This window comes from Alosa pseudoharengus, unplaced genomic scaffold (assembly GCF_046254945.1).
Source record: "Alosa pseudoharengus isolate Yale_2024_CS ecotype anadromous, Long Island Sound unplaced genomic scaffold, YU_APseudo_1.1 YU_APseudo_1.1_scf_3, whole genome shotgun sequence".
NCBI classification, from domain to species: Eukaryota; Metazoa; Chordata; class Actinopteri; order Clupeiformes; family Clupeidae; genus Alosa; species Alosa pseudoharengus.
Window position 1 is genome coordinate 23,548,048 of NW_027468718.1, and position 12,500 is coordinate 23,560,547.

General features: G+C 47.2%; 1 protein-coding gene across 1 annotated transcript in view; it reads left to right on the plus strand.

The window, feature by feature from the left end:
• The window catches only part of LOC143100439 (E3 ubiquitin-protein ligase SH3RF3-like), a 99,006-nt gene that overhangs the window by 65,933 nt on the left and 20,573 nt on the right, over window positions 1-12,500 (plus strand). Inside the window, exons 3-4 of the mRNA XM_076263624.1 lie at window positions 3,201-3,296; window positions 9,930-10,289. Coding sequence (XP_076119739.1) covers window positions 3,201-3,296; window positions 9,930-10,289 — 456 coding nt within the window. The remainder of the gene's footprint in view (window positions 1-3,200; window positions 3,297-9,929; window positions 10,290-12,500) is intronic.

Consider the following 12,500-nt stretch of genomic DNA (forward strand, 5'->3'; position numbering starts at 1 on the left):
CTCTCTCTCTCTCTCTCTCTCTCTCTCTCTCTCTCTCTCTCTTGTGCTTGGCGATGCCGAGTTGAGCCCGTTGCAGTGCCACAGCACACAGCTCCTTAGGGAAGCGCCAGGGATGATCTTCATTATCATTTGGATTGCCGTGCTGAGGCAGGGGGCAGATCAGTGCTTCATGGGAGACTGCATCAGTGCTGTGCCCTGCGTGTGAGAGCCCCGGTGTGGTCAGGCTGTGTGCTGAGACTGCTGCTTTGTTGACTCACCGCACTCTTGCCTAATAGAGGCAGGCAGACAAAGGGTAAAGCAGAGCTTCTCCTGTGTCTGTGTTGCCCTCTCTCTCCCTTTTATCTCTCTCTCTCTCCCTCTCTCTCTCTGTTTCTCACACTCCCTCTTCCCCTAACTCCCTCCCTGTGGGCCCAGGAAGTGTGTAATGAATTTTACCTGGGAGCCGGCCCTGTGCCAGCCCTTAATCCACGCTGGGGGAGAAGGCTCCTTGCGCCACAAACCGCTCAATTACTGCCAGTCCCTGCTCACCCCATAGCACATCATTAATGAAGCCCAGCATCCAGCCACCCCACTGGCCCTCAGCGCCCCAATCTCTCCCTAGAGGTTCAGCCTAATTTAGGCCCTGTCATCTGTATCACCTCCCCCACACACATACCACACACACATACACACTCTAATACATATACATATTCACATAAACAAATACATACACATATATGCATACAGGATATACATAAATACATACATACAGTATATTCTGACATACATACATACATACATACATACATACATACATACATACATACATACATACATACAGTACATACATACATACATACATAAAACAAACATACATACATACATACATACATGTATACATACAAACATACATACATAGACAGAGAGAAAGGCTGTGACCAACAGGACAGACCGACAGACAGACAGGAAGGCTATGAATTATACTCATGGAGTATTACCAATTCTAAAACTGATAGTTCCGGTTCTTGATTGTGATTGGCTGAATCACGTTCGATGCCGTTGTAAAATGCAAAATAAACATACACCTTGAACGCATTTCGTTCTATATTACTGCGCTACCATAACTTGATACAAAAGTTAAAGTAGCTGCGTCTCGACGTTGCTTGGCAACCATTCAGATAGAGGAAATATATTTCTTGGCGGAGGAATGACTATCTAGGAATAACTCGTTGTATTTCTAGTTGCTGTGCCTTTACTTTATGAAACTTTGCCAGGTATTTATAGTAACAGTTTTAGAAAAGCAGTAAGCCACTCGAGTCCGCTAGCGCGACTTAGCTGTTGTATAATCAGTGTAACCTACGGCCTCTCGGGGCTTATTGCTTAAGTACCCACAGAGCTTGTTGTCTTGTATGTGTAAATGCATTCCAATGCATTCCAATCTTCCCACACATAAACCATTGGCTTAATACGGTTTTGCTTTTGATCACACCCAAGAAAAAATGTTTGCGAGAAATAACAACTCGGAGTGCTTCATAATTCATGCAGACTTAACACCACTACAGCAGCCCATCTAAATAATGAGCATTTGATCATCTTTGAAAAGGATTCAATTACAAGCTTGTAAAGAAGACAGACTCTGGCAGTGTGAGCCTCTCAAACACATGAGATGAAAGTGACTTCTGTCTTCAAGCTGCCTGCATGTCACAGCAACCAACGTGAAACTGATGCGCCTCCATGAGAGACAGATGGAAGAGCGTTGGGGAAAATAGACAGGGAGAACAAGTCTTTGACCCGCTCTTTGATACGTGTGATGTCCAGTGCTGGGCAGGGCTGTGGTGCTGGACGGGGAGCCGTGTGTGCTGAGTGATGCATCCTGGGGAAGTGGCCTTAGTGGTGGCCCTGTGCTGGTGGCATTGAGAGGGGCCACATCACCCGTCCTGCTTCCTCCCCATCTGGAGGACGCTCTGCACAACGGAACACTTTTCAGCTGCCTCTGAACACACACACACACACACACACACACGCGCACACACACGCACACACACGCGCACACACACGCACACACACAGGCACACACACACACACATACACTCACACACAAGCACATGTACACACACACACACACACGCACACACACACACACACACACACAAGCACACACTAGCACAATAGCACACAAACAGGCACAACACACCCCCGCATTCATATAGATCCAATAGATCTGAAAGCTCATGTCAGAAAAGCACCATGACACGACTTGAGATACACACACACACACACACACACACACACACACACACACACACACACATACACACACACACACACACACACACACACACAGAGAGGTAATAGCACACAAACAGGCACAACACACCCCCGCATTCATATAGAGATGTACAATTCATGCTGTCAAGTACACAGCCACCAATAGATCTGAAAGCGTCAGAAAAGCACCATGACACGACTTGAGATATATTTATTTATTTATTTAAAAAAAATCTATTTATCTATTTAGAAGGGAAACAAAGCAGAGCTGTGTCTCTTGGCCATTCAGATGCTAATGCCATGGCCCTGGATGCATGGAGTGGGGAGAGGAGCTGAAGGTCACATGTGAGTGATGAATGTAGAAAGCGCATCACGCCCTGCTGTCAGCCACTGCTGCATCATCAAAGTCCCCCATGCAGAACAATCCTATAACGTGTGCATTACCGCCTAATACATCATTTAAACACTGATTATTATTTCAGAAGCGTAGTTTAGACGGAATATGAGACGATATGCTGTCATTGCTACTATGAGTGTATTCTTTAATGGGATCAAGGGTGTGCGTGCTTATTTTGTATGCCAGTACTTCTCTCTTAACCTGTTAAAGCGTGCATGTGTGTCGCTGCTATTGATGCTGTTATCTGTTACATTGTGTTATAATGCTCTCAATCAAAGAGAAGGGAAATGAGGTGTCATGGAAATTGAAGTCCTGGTGTTTGAGAGTGGTCATTTGAATGCTTGGTTCCACTCCAGTGGCCACCGTGACAGGCTGCGCTGTGTAGCGCTCCGCTAACGGCAAGTTGTCACAAAGGATTATTTCTGTGCCTCTATACCTTCAATGCACATTTGCTTTCTGAGGCTGTCTCTATAAGTCTACCTGATGTTTTAAAAATTCCTCTCTCTTTTTTTTCTTTCTCTCTCTCTCTCTCTCTGTTTCTCTCCCTCTTCGACAGGATGAGATTCTGACTGTGATTCGAAGGGTCGACGACAACTGGGCAGAGGGCATGCTGGGAGATAAAATTGGGATCTTTCCCATTTTATATGTGGAGGTGAGTCTGTGATTTTGAGGTTAGTTCCCTGTGAAAGGCTCTCTTTGAAAAAAATGACTGAAATAGAGTTACCTTTTCTACGATACTCACATGAGAAAAAGCAAACTGCACCCTTCAGGAGTTCAGTTATCTGGGTTGATTACTTCAACATGATGTGCTCACCTCTTTACTAACCTCGGTGAAGGTAAAGCTACCGAGTGAGTTAGAGAGGAAACAATTGAAATAAACAGAAAATATGTGACACATCTCCAACAGTTCTGCATCTTTACACACAGCTCAGTAGCACCTCTCATAAACTTGAGTTGTTTTTCCATTGAATTGCGAGACGGAGAGGGGGAGTAAACTCCACGAGGCTTAAAGCTGTCAGAGAGACAGACTCCCAGCGGCCATTTAACAGTGGCGGTGGTGAGTCAGGGGCTTCATGGTGTCTGTGTGTGTCAGGCTCAAAATGCCATGTCAGGAGAAAGGGGCCGTCATAAAGCACATAAACAGGTGCATTATGGGTATTAGGGGTCTTACATATTGATTTAAGAGGATGTGCGGTGTGGGGAGTGGTGTCGGCTGCTGCAGCAGGGGGAGGTGAAGGAGAGGACACATGTGGGGGCTTAGAGAAGTCGTCTCCTCTCCCCTCCTCTCTTCTCATCTTTTCCTCTCTTCTCTCCCCTCCTCTCTTCTCCTCTCCTCTCTTCTCTCTTTTCCTCTCTTCTCCTCTCTTTTCCTCTCCCCTCCTCTCTTCTCTCCCTTCCTCTCTTCTCCTCTCTTTTCCTCTCCTCTCCTCTCTTCTCCTCTCTTTTCCTCTCCTCTCCTCTCTTTTCCTCTCCCCTCCTCTCTTCTCTCCCCTCCTCTCTTCTCTCCTCTCTTCTCTTTTCCTCTCCTCTCCTCTCCTCTCCCCTCTTCTCCTCTCTCCTTTCTTCTCCTCTCCTCTCTTCTCCTCTCTTTTCCTCTCCTCTCCTCTCTTCTCTCTTTTCCTCTCCTCTCCTCTCCCCTCCTCTCTTCTCCTCTCCTCTCTTCTCCTTACTTTTCCTCTACTCTCCCCTCTTTTCCTCTCTTCTCATCTCTTTTCTCTTCTCCTCTCTTCTCCACGCGTCCCTCTCAGCTGCTGCCCCTCATTATGGCGTCTGCTCCTCCCTGCTGCACCTGGGGGAAGCTAATATTCTGCAACATTCATTGCTTTGGATGGGTCATGCATGTGTGCAGTGTACCATACCTGATAATCAACTCCAGAACTATGTAATCCAGTCTGAATGAAAGTAATATGGGCTTTATGAGTTGGGATGACTGGTGGTTTTGATTTACTGCTCGCCGTCTTTTAATACACTTCCAGTTCACTCCCCATTGACTGGCTCATAAATGGTTATCTGGAGAGAAAAAAAATAGCTGACTGTTTTCCAGGCCGCTCTCATAATTGGTATGGATTATGCTGGCAAACAGGCATTGATCATCCTAACTGCACAATAGCAAAGGCAGGCGTGACAACTTGCGAGTGAGAATGACCTCATCGAGGGTGAAGTGAGTGGCCGTGTAAATCTGACCAGAGAGAGAAGAGCTGGAGACGTGATGGAGGATGTGATGATGGGATGACTGGGGTACATGTATGTGGAGAGAGGGAGAGGGGGAGGGCTGCCAAAAAGGAGAAGAGACATCAATAATTCAGACTCCTCAATCACACCCAGGCGCCACTCCCTCCAGTGAGCCCCAAGGCTGGAGTGGCCGTGGGGGACCGGGTGGCGTTGTGGTCAGGCCTCTGTGGTGGGTGGGTCTGGCTCAGTCCCAGAGGTGCCAGCAGAGTAATGGAGGAGGGGGTGGGGGTGGGGATCAGCTGGGCTCGGGTGGAGCAGCTCTCAGTGGTGGCAGTGGGCCTGCTGGGATGTTTACTCTCTTTCGCTCCCATGCCACTCTAAACGTCTCCAAACTAATTAAAGAGTTTCCGTTCTGCCTGCCCTAATCTTTTTACAGTGTGTGATTTTTCTATCAGGGGTTACTAAGGTGGGCTGATGTGTGGACTCTTTGAGACACACGAGAAGAGCATTAATCTCCAGTCAAGTAGATTTAGGACTTTGCCTCCCATGTGTTTGTGTGCTTTATCTAATTTGCTCCATTTTGCCAATCATTGTCTACTTTTGGTGCTTGGGAGCAAGTATTTTTAGCAGAGTAGCTCACACCAAATGATGCAGTTTAGCCAAGCAATTTGGCTCTTTCTTTTGCACTCCTTCCACTGAGGCATAAACATTTGGACTCCAGATTTAGCATGCAGGAAGAGGACGGACGGAATTAGCGTAATTTCCCCCCCCCTCCTCGCCTCGTGTCAGTTTAATTGTTCACTCTGCGTTCACCGTGGTGGCGGCTGGATGAATTAGACAGGTGTTCAAATGGTGCAGTTAAGGCTGGTGGGCCAGGAGTGAGGCCAAGAAACTGCTCAATCTTCAGCCCCCAGCTCTGCTCCTCCAGCTCATTGAGATTCAGCCCGTGCACCCCTCTCGGTTCTGCGTCGTTAACTTTTCCAGAGTCGCATTTAATCAATTCTTGGCCTCCCGAAGCATATTGTGGAGCCGGGGCTGGGGCTGGGTTTTAGCGGTGGAGGTGGTGGGGTTTTTAGAGGGGGATTTGTGGGCAGGTGCGGCTGTTTCTTCTCCAATGCACAGCCCCTCTCCTGGCTGCTGAGGAGAGATTTCGCCAGAGGGAAGAGCTCAAAGCCACCTGTGCTACTCCCGCCTCTCCTGCCCCCTGCCCAGAATCTGGTGACAGCCGTGGGAAGCTCTCCCCACTGCTGCTACCTCCGGCCACCCTGGACAGGATTATAGGCCCAGCATACCCTGCATGAAGGGGAGAAGAGCAGCAGGACTTCATAAGAAACTGTATCAGAGACTCTTAATCGCCTTGGCGTCTCAGTCCCCAGAAAGGATGTCTGAATGGAATGTAAAATAGGCAGTCTTTTATCATAACACTCAAATAAAAACACTTATGGGTGGCATGCACTTATCTTGCATGAATCAGTGCTGTGACACCGCGTTCTCATATCATCTATCATCTATTGTTTGTCAAATACACCGTGTGGAGACTAGTGTACATGAGCATAAAAAGAGTCTACATTTACATTTGGAAAAAACTAAGCTACCGCAACACCCCAGTGATTCTGCATGGACTAAATTAGGACTATTGTCTTTCTGTACATACCATACACTTTCACACTGTCTGGCTTCGGATGCCAGAGTAATCATTGCCGAGGCTTTAGGAAAGATTGTCGGAAGCCAGTGCATTGTGAAGAGTATTTACAGTGCTGCATGTGGAATTTACTAGGTTACACGGACTGTTCTAAAATTCCTGCTTGTAAACCACATGCTTGTCAAGGCAGACATATGGTGGTGGCTACTAAAGTATGGAAGGTAAGCAAAATGCTGAAAAATGGGCACATCCTTTACATTTGGACAGGAATGCTAAATGAAAGATTGTTTTTGCCGAAGATGCTGGCCCTTTGAATGGCACCACCCCTGGGAGGATAAGGGAGGAAAAAAGAGACGTGAAAAAGGCTGAGCTTACACATGGAATACATTACAGTGTACATATATGGCCTTGTATACAGTAGAAATTAGGCTCCATATGCAGTCTTTTTTCTTGGTTGCTCAACATGAGGCAAGGAATGTGTCGTGTTATTTCGGAGAGGCTTTTGACAGGGTGTTATTATGCCTCCAGTCCAGACATTTTAAGGCTGTTTTATGTCATCTCCCAGTTGCACAATTACAAAGCGTGATGAGGTCTTTATCATGGCTAGCATCAGAGTGCACATGTCGACCGCTGCAGTGGCTATACTGTCCTACAGGACTAGAAGAATAGGAGGGGTCTCGGTGAGTGACCCCCGGTAAATGCCATGTCACATCCAGTGGTAAAGTCCCACAGTTGCCTAACGAGGCCCTTTGTGAGCCCCCCATTATGAAGTGAGCACATAAAGACTTACATGAGCCACATGAAACAACAACGGCCATCTATGCAGCCTGTGGAATATAATATGGCTCTAATTACACCTAATTGCCCACATTGCTATTATTATTATCGCCATTGCCAAATGATTAAAGGCTTAACCTTTATATATTTGTCCTGTGTGCCAAGAGAGGTATTATGTCCTGACTGGCTTTTAGTCATTGCAGCTTGACAATGAAAAGCTGTACAAAGAAAAGGACAAAAGATTATTTCCTTAGTTACTTATAGTCTATTATGAGTGCTCACTTTTTAAAAATCATTTTAGCTGCTAGTGTTATGTTTGTTGCTGTTGTTTTTCTCTGCACTGTAATGTTCTGAAATGTCACATTTTCACCTTGCTTTTTTGAAAAAAGGCTAAAAACAACCTTCTTCTCTATAACCGATTGTCATTTCAGTATCAATTAGTCTTACTCATCCTGCTATCTGGTGACTATATTAGCATACCTATTAACATGGAAATGTAGAATTAATACACACAGAATCAAAAATAATATTTATTGATCCACCACTGAATAACCTGCCTTCTACAGCTGAGCACCAATAAACAGGCTTCAGTGACATTTAGAAATAATAGAGCTTTATTAGAGTTTTCAAGGTCTGCGCTGCACTGCGTCATTAAGTCGAGTCGTAATGGCGGCTGACAGATGGAGAGCCCTTTGAGCTCAGAGAAGGAAGATGAGTTTGCTCAGGTTCATTTTTATAACGACAGACGATCACTTGCCTGTGGGTGTCAGGCTGAGCACTCCCTGAAGTACAGACTCCCAGGGAAGCATCTAAGTGAAGGAGAATCTCATTCTTCTCAAGGCTTGCAGTTGGGGCAGCTTCTGTGTCACACTGTATTTGTGGGTGATTGTTTTGACATGGACCTTAAATAGCAATGTGTGCATGTTGGGGTGTCGGCAGCTTTAGAGATGCGCATATGCTCCTTTTGATCTTACAGACAGACAGACAGCAATGATACATTTTGTGCAATTTGAAGACACATTTTTGTAGAGCTGTTGCATTTTCAGGCCCCCTCCTTCCTCATGCCTGCTCTTCCCCCGGTTGTGTAAATAGGTTTTGTCCTTGGGTGTCATTGTGCTGGGAATTGCATCTGGCTGCTTGCTGGTGGAGGTGGTGTTATGCTGTTCTGAAGTCCTGCCAGAAGGATGAGAGCGCGCTGGAGGTTGTAGATGCATCTGCCAGCAGCAGCCAAGATGAGGTGTTCCATACATGCACTACACTGGCCAATTTGTCAAGAGATCACAGCAAAAGTGGATGAGCCTTTTTCCGTCTTATTTGATGCAAATAGGTAGTGTTTCATACACCAGCTATTTTGATGGTCTTAAGTGCGTTTTTGTACCAAAGAGATGCTTTAAGCAGGTGTCACTCTATGTTTATTCACGTCTGGCTAATTTAGCAGCATTTGGGCGCAACTCACAGGCCCATGGAAGCTTTCCGGGATCACTTGAGCCCACAGAAGCCCCTTGCAGCTGCGCGGGACTCAATGTGGCCTCACATTAAGGGCTCAAACAGGCCCTGCTGTTCATGAAGGGGCTACAGAGCTTTCACCAGAGGCAGTAATTAAATCACACTGGCACCACACTTTTCAAAGACACACAAATAGCAGGTTAATGCCCCCTCGCTGAATGAGAGAGAGAGGGAGAGAGAGAGAGAGACCACCTGATGCTGTTTCAAACAGAAGCTATTTATCGCCGACATGATTGCAATCATTAGTTTGATTGCAGGATGGATTTTATGCTGGTGTCCCTGGCTCATTAACAGTCATAGACCATTCACTATCTTAGTGGACCTCAGCTGCCCTCATAGGTAATTGCTAAAGCAGAAAATGCCATTGCAAAGGCTCACAGTGTTTTGGAATGTTATTAAATATGAAGATAAAACTTTTTTTGTTAATTGTAAGTGACTACTGTCTCTTTGCTACGGTCTCATCTTTGTATTCTTCTAATTATAGAATAAGATATAATGAGAGAATCTGTTTCTGCTTCTTGATATATGCAGTTTTGTCTGTGTTGCACGTTGTTTGATGTGTAAAGTAGTTCTTTAAGGAAATTGTGCACACTATTTTAACCACCTCATCAACCAAATCAACCAAACCACTACTATGGAGTGTACTTTGTGAGCTTTTATTAATATTCTGGAACTTTCTCATCTTGTCTTATCAGTAGTAGTTCAATATGATTATCACTGCAGTTTGTGTATTTTACTATCAGTGAAGTTATGGCCAGGGACCAATTCTTGTTGTTACAGATACAGTAAGTCCCCTGTAAACATATTCTTTAAGAGGTTCGGTCATATATTCTGCTTTTACTTTTATCCAACTTTTCAACCAGACTGGTTCTATCAGAGCTTTTCTGGAAGAGTTCTTCTGGCTTTTCTCACTGAAATGTTCTTATCTGAAAGGTTCTCACAGGAACATAAATTGTACAGGCTCTGATCTGTTTTTAACTAGACCAATGTCTGATAAGATCCAGTCCTTTTGATAAGCCACCATATGCACTGAGCATTTATAGCAAAGCTCAGATCCCTAATCCTAGAGCTCTTTTAAAAGGTAAAGTAAAACTAAAAGGCACAACTGGTTTGTTTCACACATTCCAGGATCATTTGTCTTTATTGCCTGTCTCTCTCTCTCTCTCTCTCTTTTTGTGTGTCCTGCAGCTGAATGAGACGGCCAAGCAGCTGATGGAGATGGACAAGCCCACTCCGGTGCCTGGCCCCAGCTCGGACCCCGGCCCCCCCGCCGGCCCCTGCCTGAGCCCCTCCAGCAGCACTGCCACCAGCGACAACGGCTCCAGCAGCAGCACTGCCAGCGCCATCCACCGCCGCGCCGAGGGCAAGAAGAACGCCAAGAAGCGTCACTCCTTCACCGCCCTCAGCATGACGCAGCGCACTGCGCAGGCCCTCAACAACCGCCACTCCATGGAGATCAGCGCGCCCGTGCTCATCAGCTCCTCGGACCCGCGGGCCGCCGCACGCATCGGGGACTGCCCCCACCTCTCGTCCAGCGCCCCGCCTCAGGTACCGCAAGATGACTGCCCTCAGACATGAGCTGCTGTATTAAGGCATGACGCCACACAGACACAAACACAAATAAAGAGCGGTTGGAAAGAAAGGAAGATAAATAAAAAAGATGGATTAGTCTAAGCACAAACAAACTAGCACTGTATCTGAACTCCCTTCCTGCTCTTATGTGGAGCGAGGGTTTGTTTAGCACTTCCTGTGATCATGAGCCTGTTTTTATATATATATATATATATATATATATATATATATATATATTCAGTGCTGAGAAGCTAACGTTGCTTGGCAGCATGCTGTTTGAGAAAACTCCGCCTGACCCCGTTCTGCAGAGGAACTTGGAGTCCTGCCTCAGGAAGATGTGTATGATTGCTGTCCCCCTGAGCGCGTCCACTCCGTCAGGACTGGAGAATGAGTTTGGCATTGATTGGACTGTAGCCACTCTCAGACAGGGCAGGACCCAGCCACAGGCTCGCAGCCGCCCACAGCCACACTGTTTGTGTGTGCATCATGGAGTATAATACTGTATGAAACTGGACATTCCATTAATAGTGAGGTAACCGCACATCTATATGAATGGGATTCTTTTCCACTCATGCTTGCCAAACTTCAGGCCTCACTTGGCAGTCCCCTCTGTATAATATATATTAAAGAGAATTCAAACTTTTCCTCTGCCGCTCTCCCTCTCTCAGAACGGAGGCCTATATTTCTTTGCTGGCCTGTTTTTCTGCACTGGCCTGTTTTCTCTCTCAACACAGCAAAATGTAGAGCAGGGTAAACAACATTCATCATTTCAGAACCACTCTTAGTTTGCCAGCCAACTTGAGCATCTGTGATGGACACACTCTCTCCTTCTCCTTTTCTGTCCTCTCATTCCCTCTCTCTCTCAAACACACACACACACACACACACACACACGCCACACACACACACACACACACACACACACACACACACACACACTGAGCAGATGGGAAATACATGCACACAAAGCTTCTATCAAAGCCCCATGCCTTTAATTCACAGGCCTGCTGCTCAGAGGAGGCTGCCTATCGAACGCGGCTCTCTGGGGAGCCTGCGGTATGTTTGTTCAGCTCCGCCAGCTCGGACGCTACTGGCCACCGGAGCCGGAGCCGTCCCGCAGGCGGCCGGGCCGCTGGGCCAGCAGAGCCACTGATGGCCATGTGGCCGGCGGTGAGGAAGGTCAGGCTGGACCACTCCCCCTGAGCACAGCACAGTCCCCCTGAGCACCGGCAATAAACTGGGATTACTCCACTTTTATTGAAGGTCGCCGGCTGTGTCAGAGAACTCACTGATGGGCCACTGACACTGACCACTGGTCTTCTAAAGGAAGAGGGGAGAGGAGAGGAGAGGATGGGGGGCGGAGGAGAGGAGAGGATGGGGGTGGAGGAGAGGAGAGGAGAGGATGGGGGGTGGAGGAGAGGAGAGGAGAGGATGGGGGTAGAGGAGAATGGGGGGCGGAGGAGAGGAGAGGAGGGGATGGGGTGGGGGTGGAGGAGAGGAGGGGAGAGTAGAGGATGGGGGGGGAGAGGAGAGGAGAGGATGGGGGGGTGGAGGAGAGGAGAGGAGGGGATGGGGTGGGGGGTGGAGGAGAGGAGAGGAGAGGTAGGACAGGGTCAGCAATGATTCAGAGAGTTGCTGCTGCAGAAGGACAAATAACGGCAAACCTCTAGCACCGCTATTTGGGCTGGGATGAGATGCACTAGCTTATTCCTGTGCCTGGATTGTACTCAGTTCTGCTTGAGGAAGTGCTCGCCCATGAGACTCCTCTCTCAACTCTTTCCATCTTTATCTCTTCATGTCTTTGATGATTTATTGGCCCTCAATGCCTCTGTCATGCGTCAGTGCTGTAGGCCTGTGTTTGGAGATCAGGCAAGAGAGGAGGGAAGAACAGACTGCAGAGCCTCCTGCAGCCGGAACACTTTCTTTTGTCGTCAAGTGATTTAAAACTGCTGAGGTCTGAGTATTAATGCAGGGTCATTATGAAAACCTTTAAGATGTTTAAAATCCAGTCTATGACTGGCAGAGTCCAGGCTGTAGTGCTCCTTCGCTCATTACTGAATGCACTGACCTTCCCATGATCCCTTTCCTGAGCGCTGGACCACCACCGCCTCCACCCGGTAGACCTGGTGCTCCACAGACGGATCCCCGCTAGACATTATGGATGAGCGGCCCGTGGCGGGTGAGGAG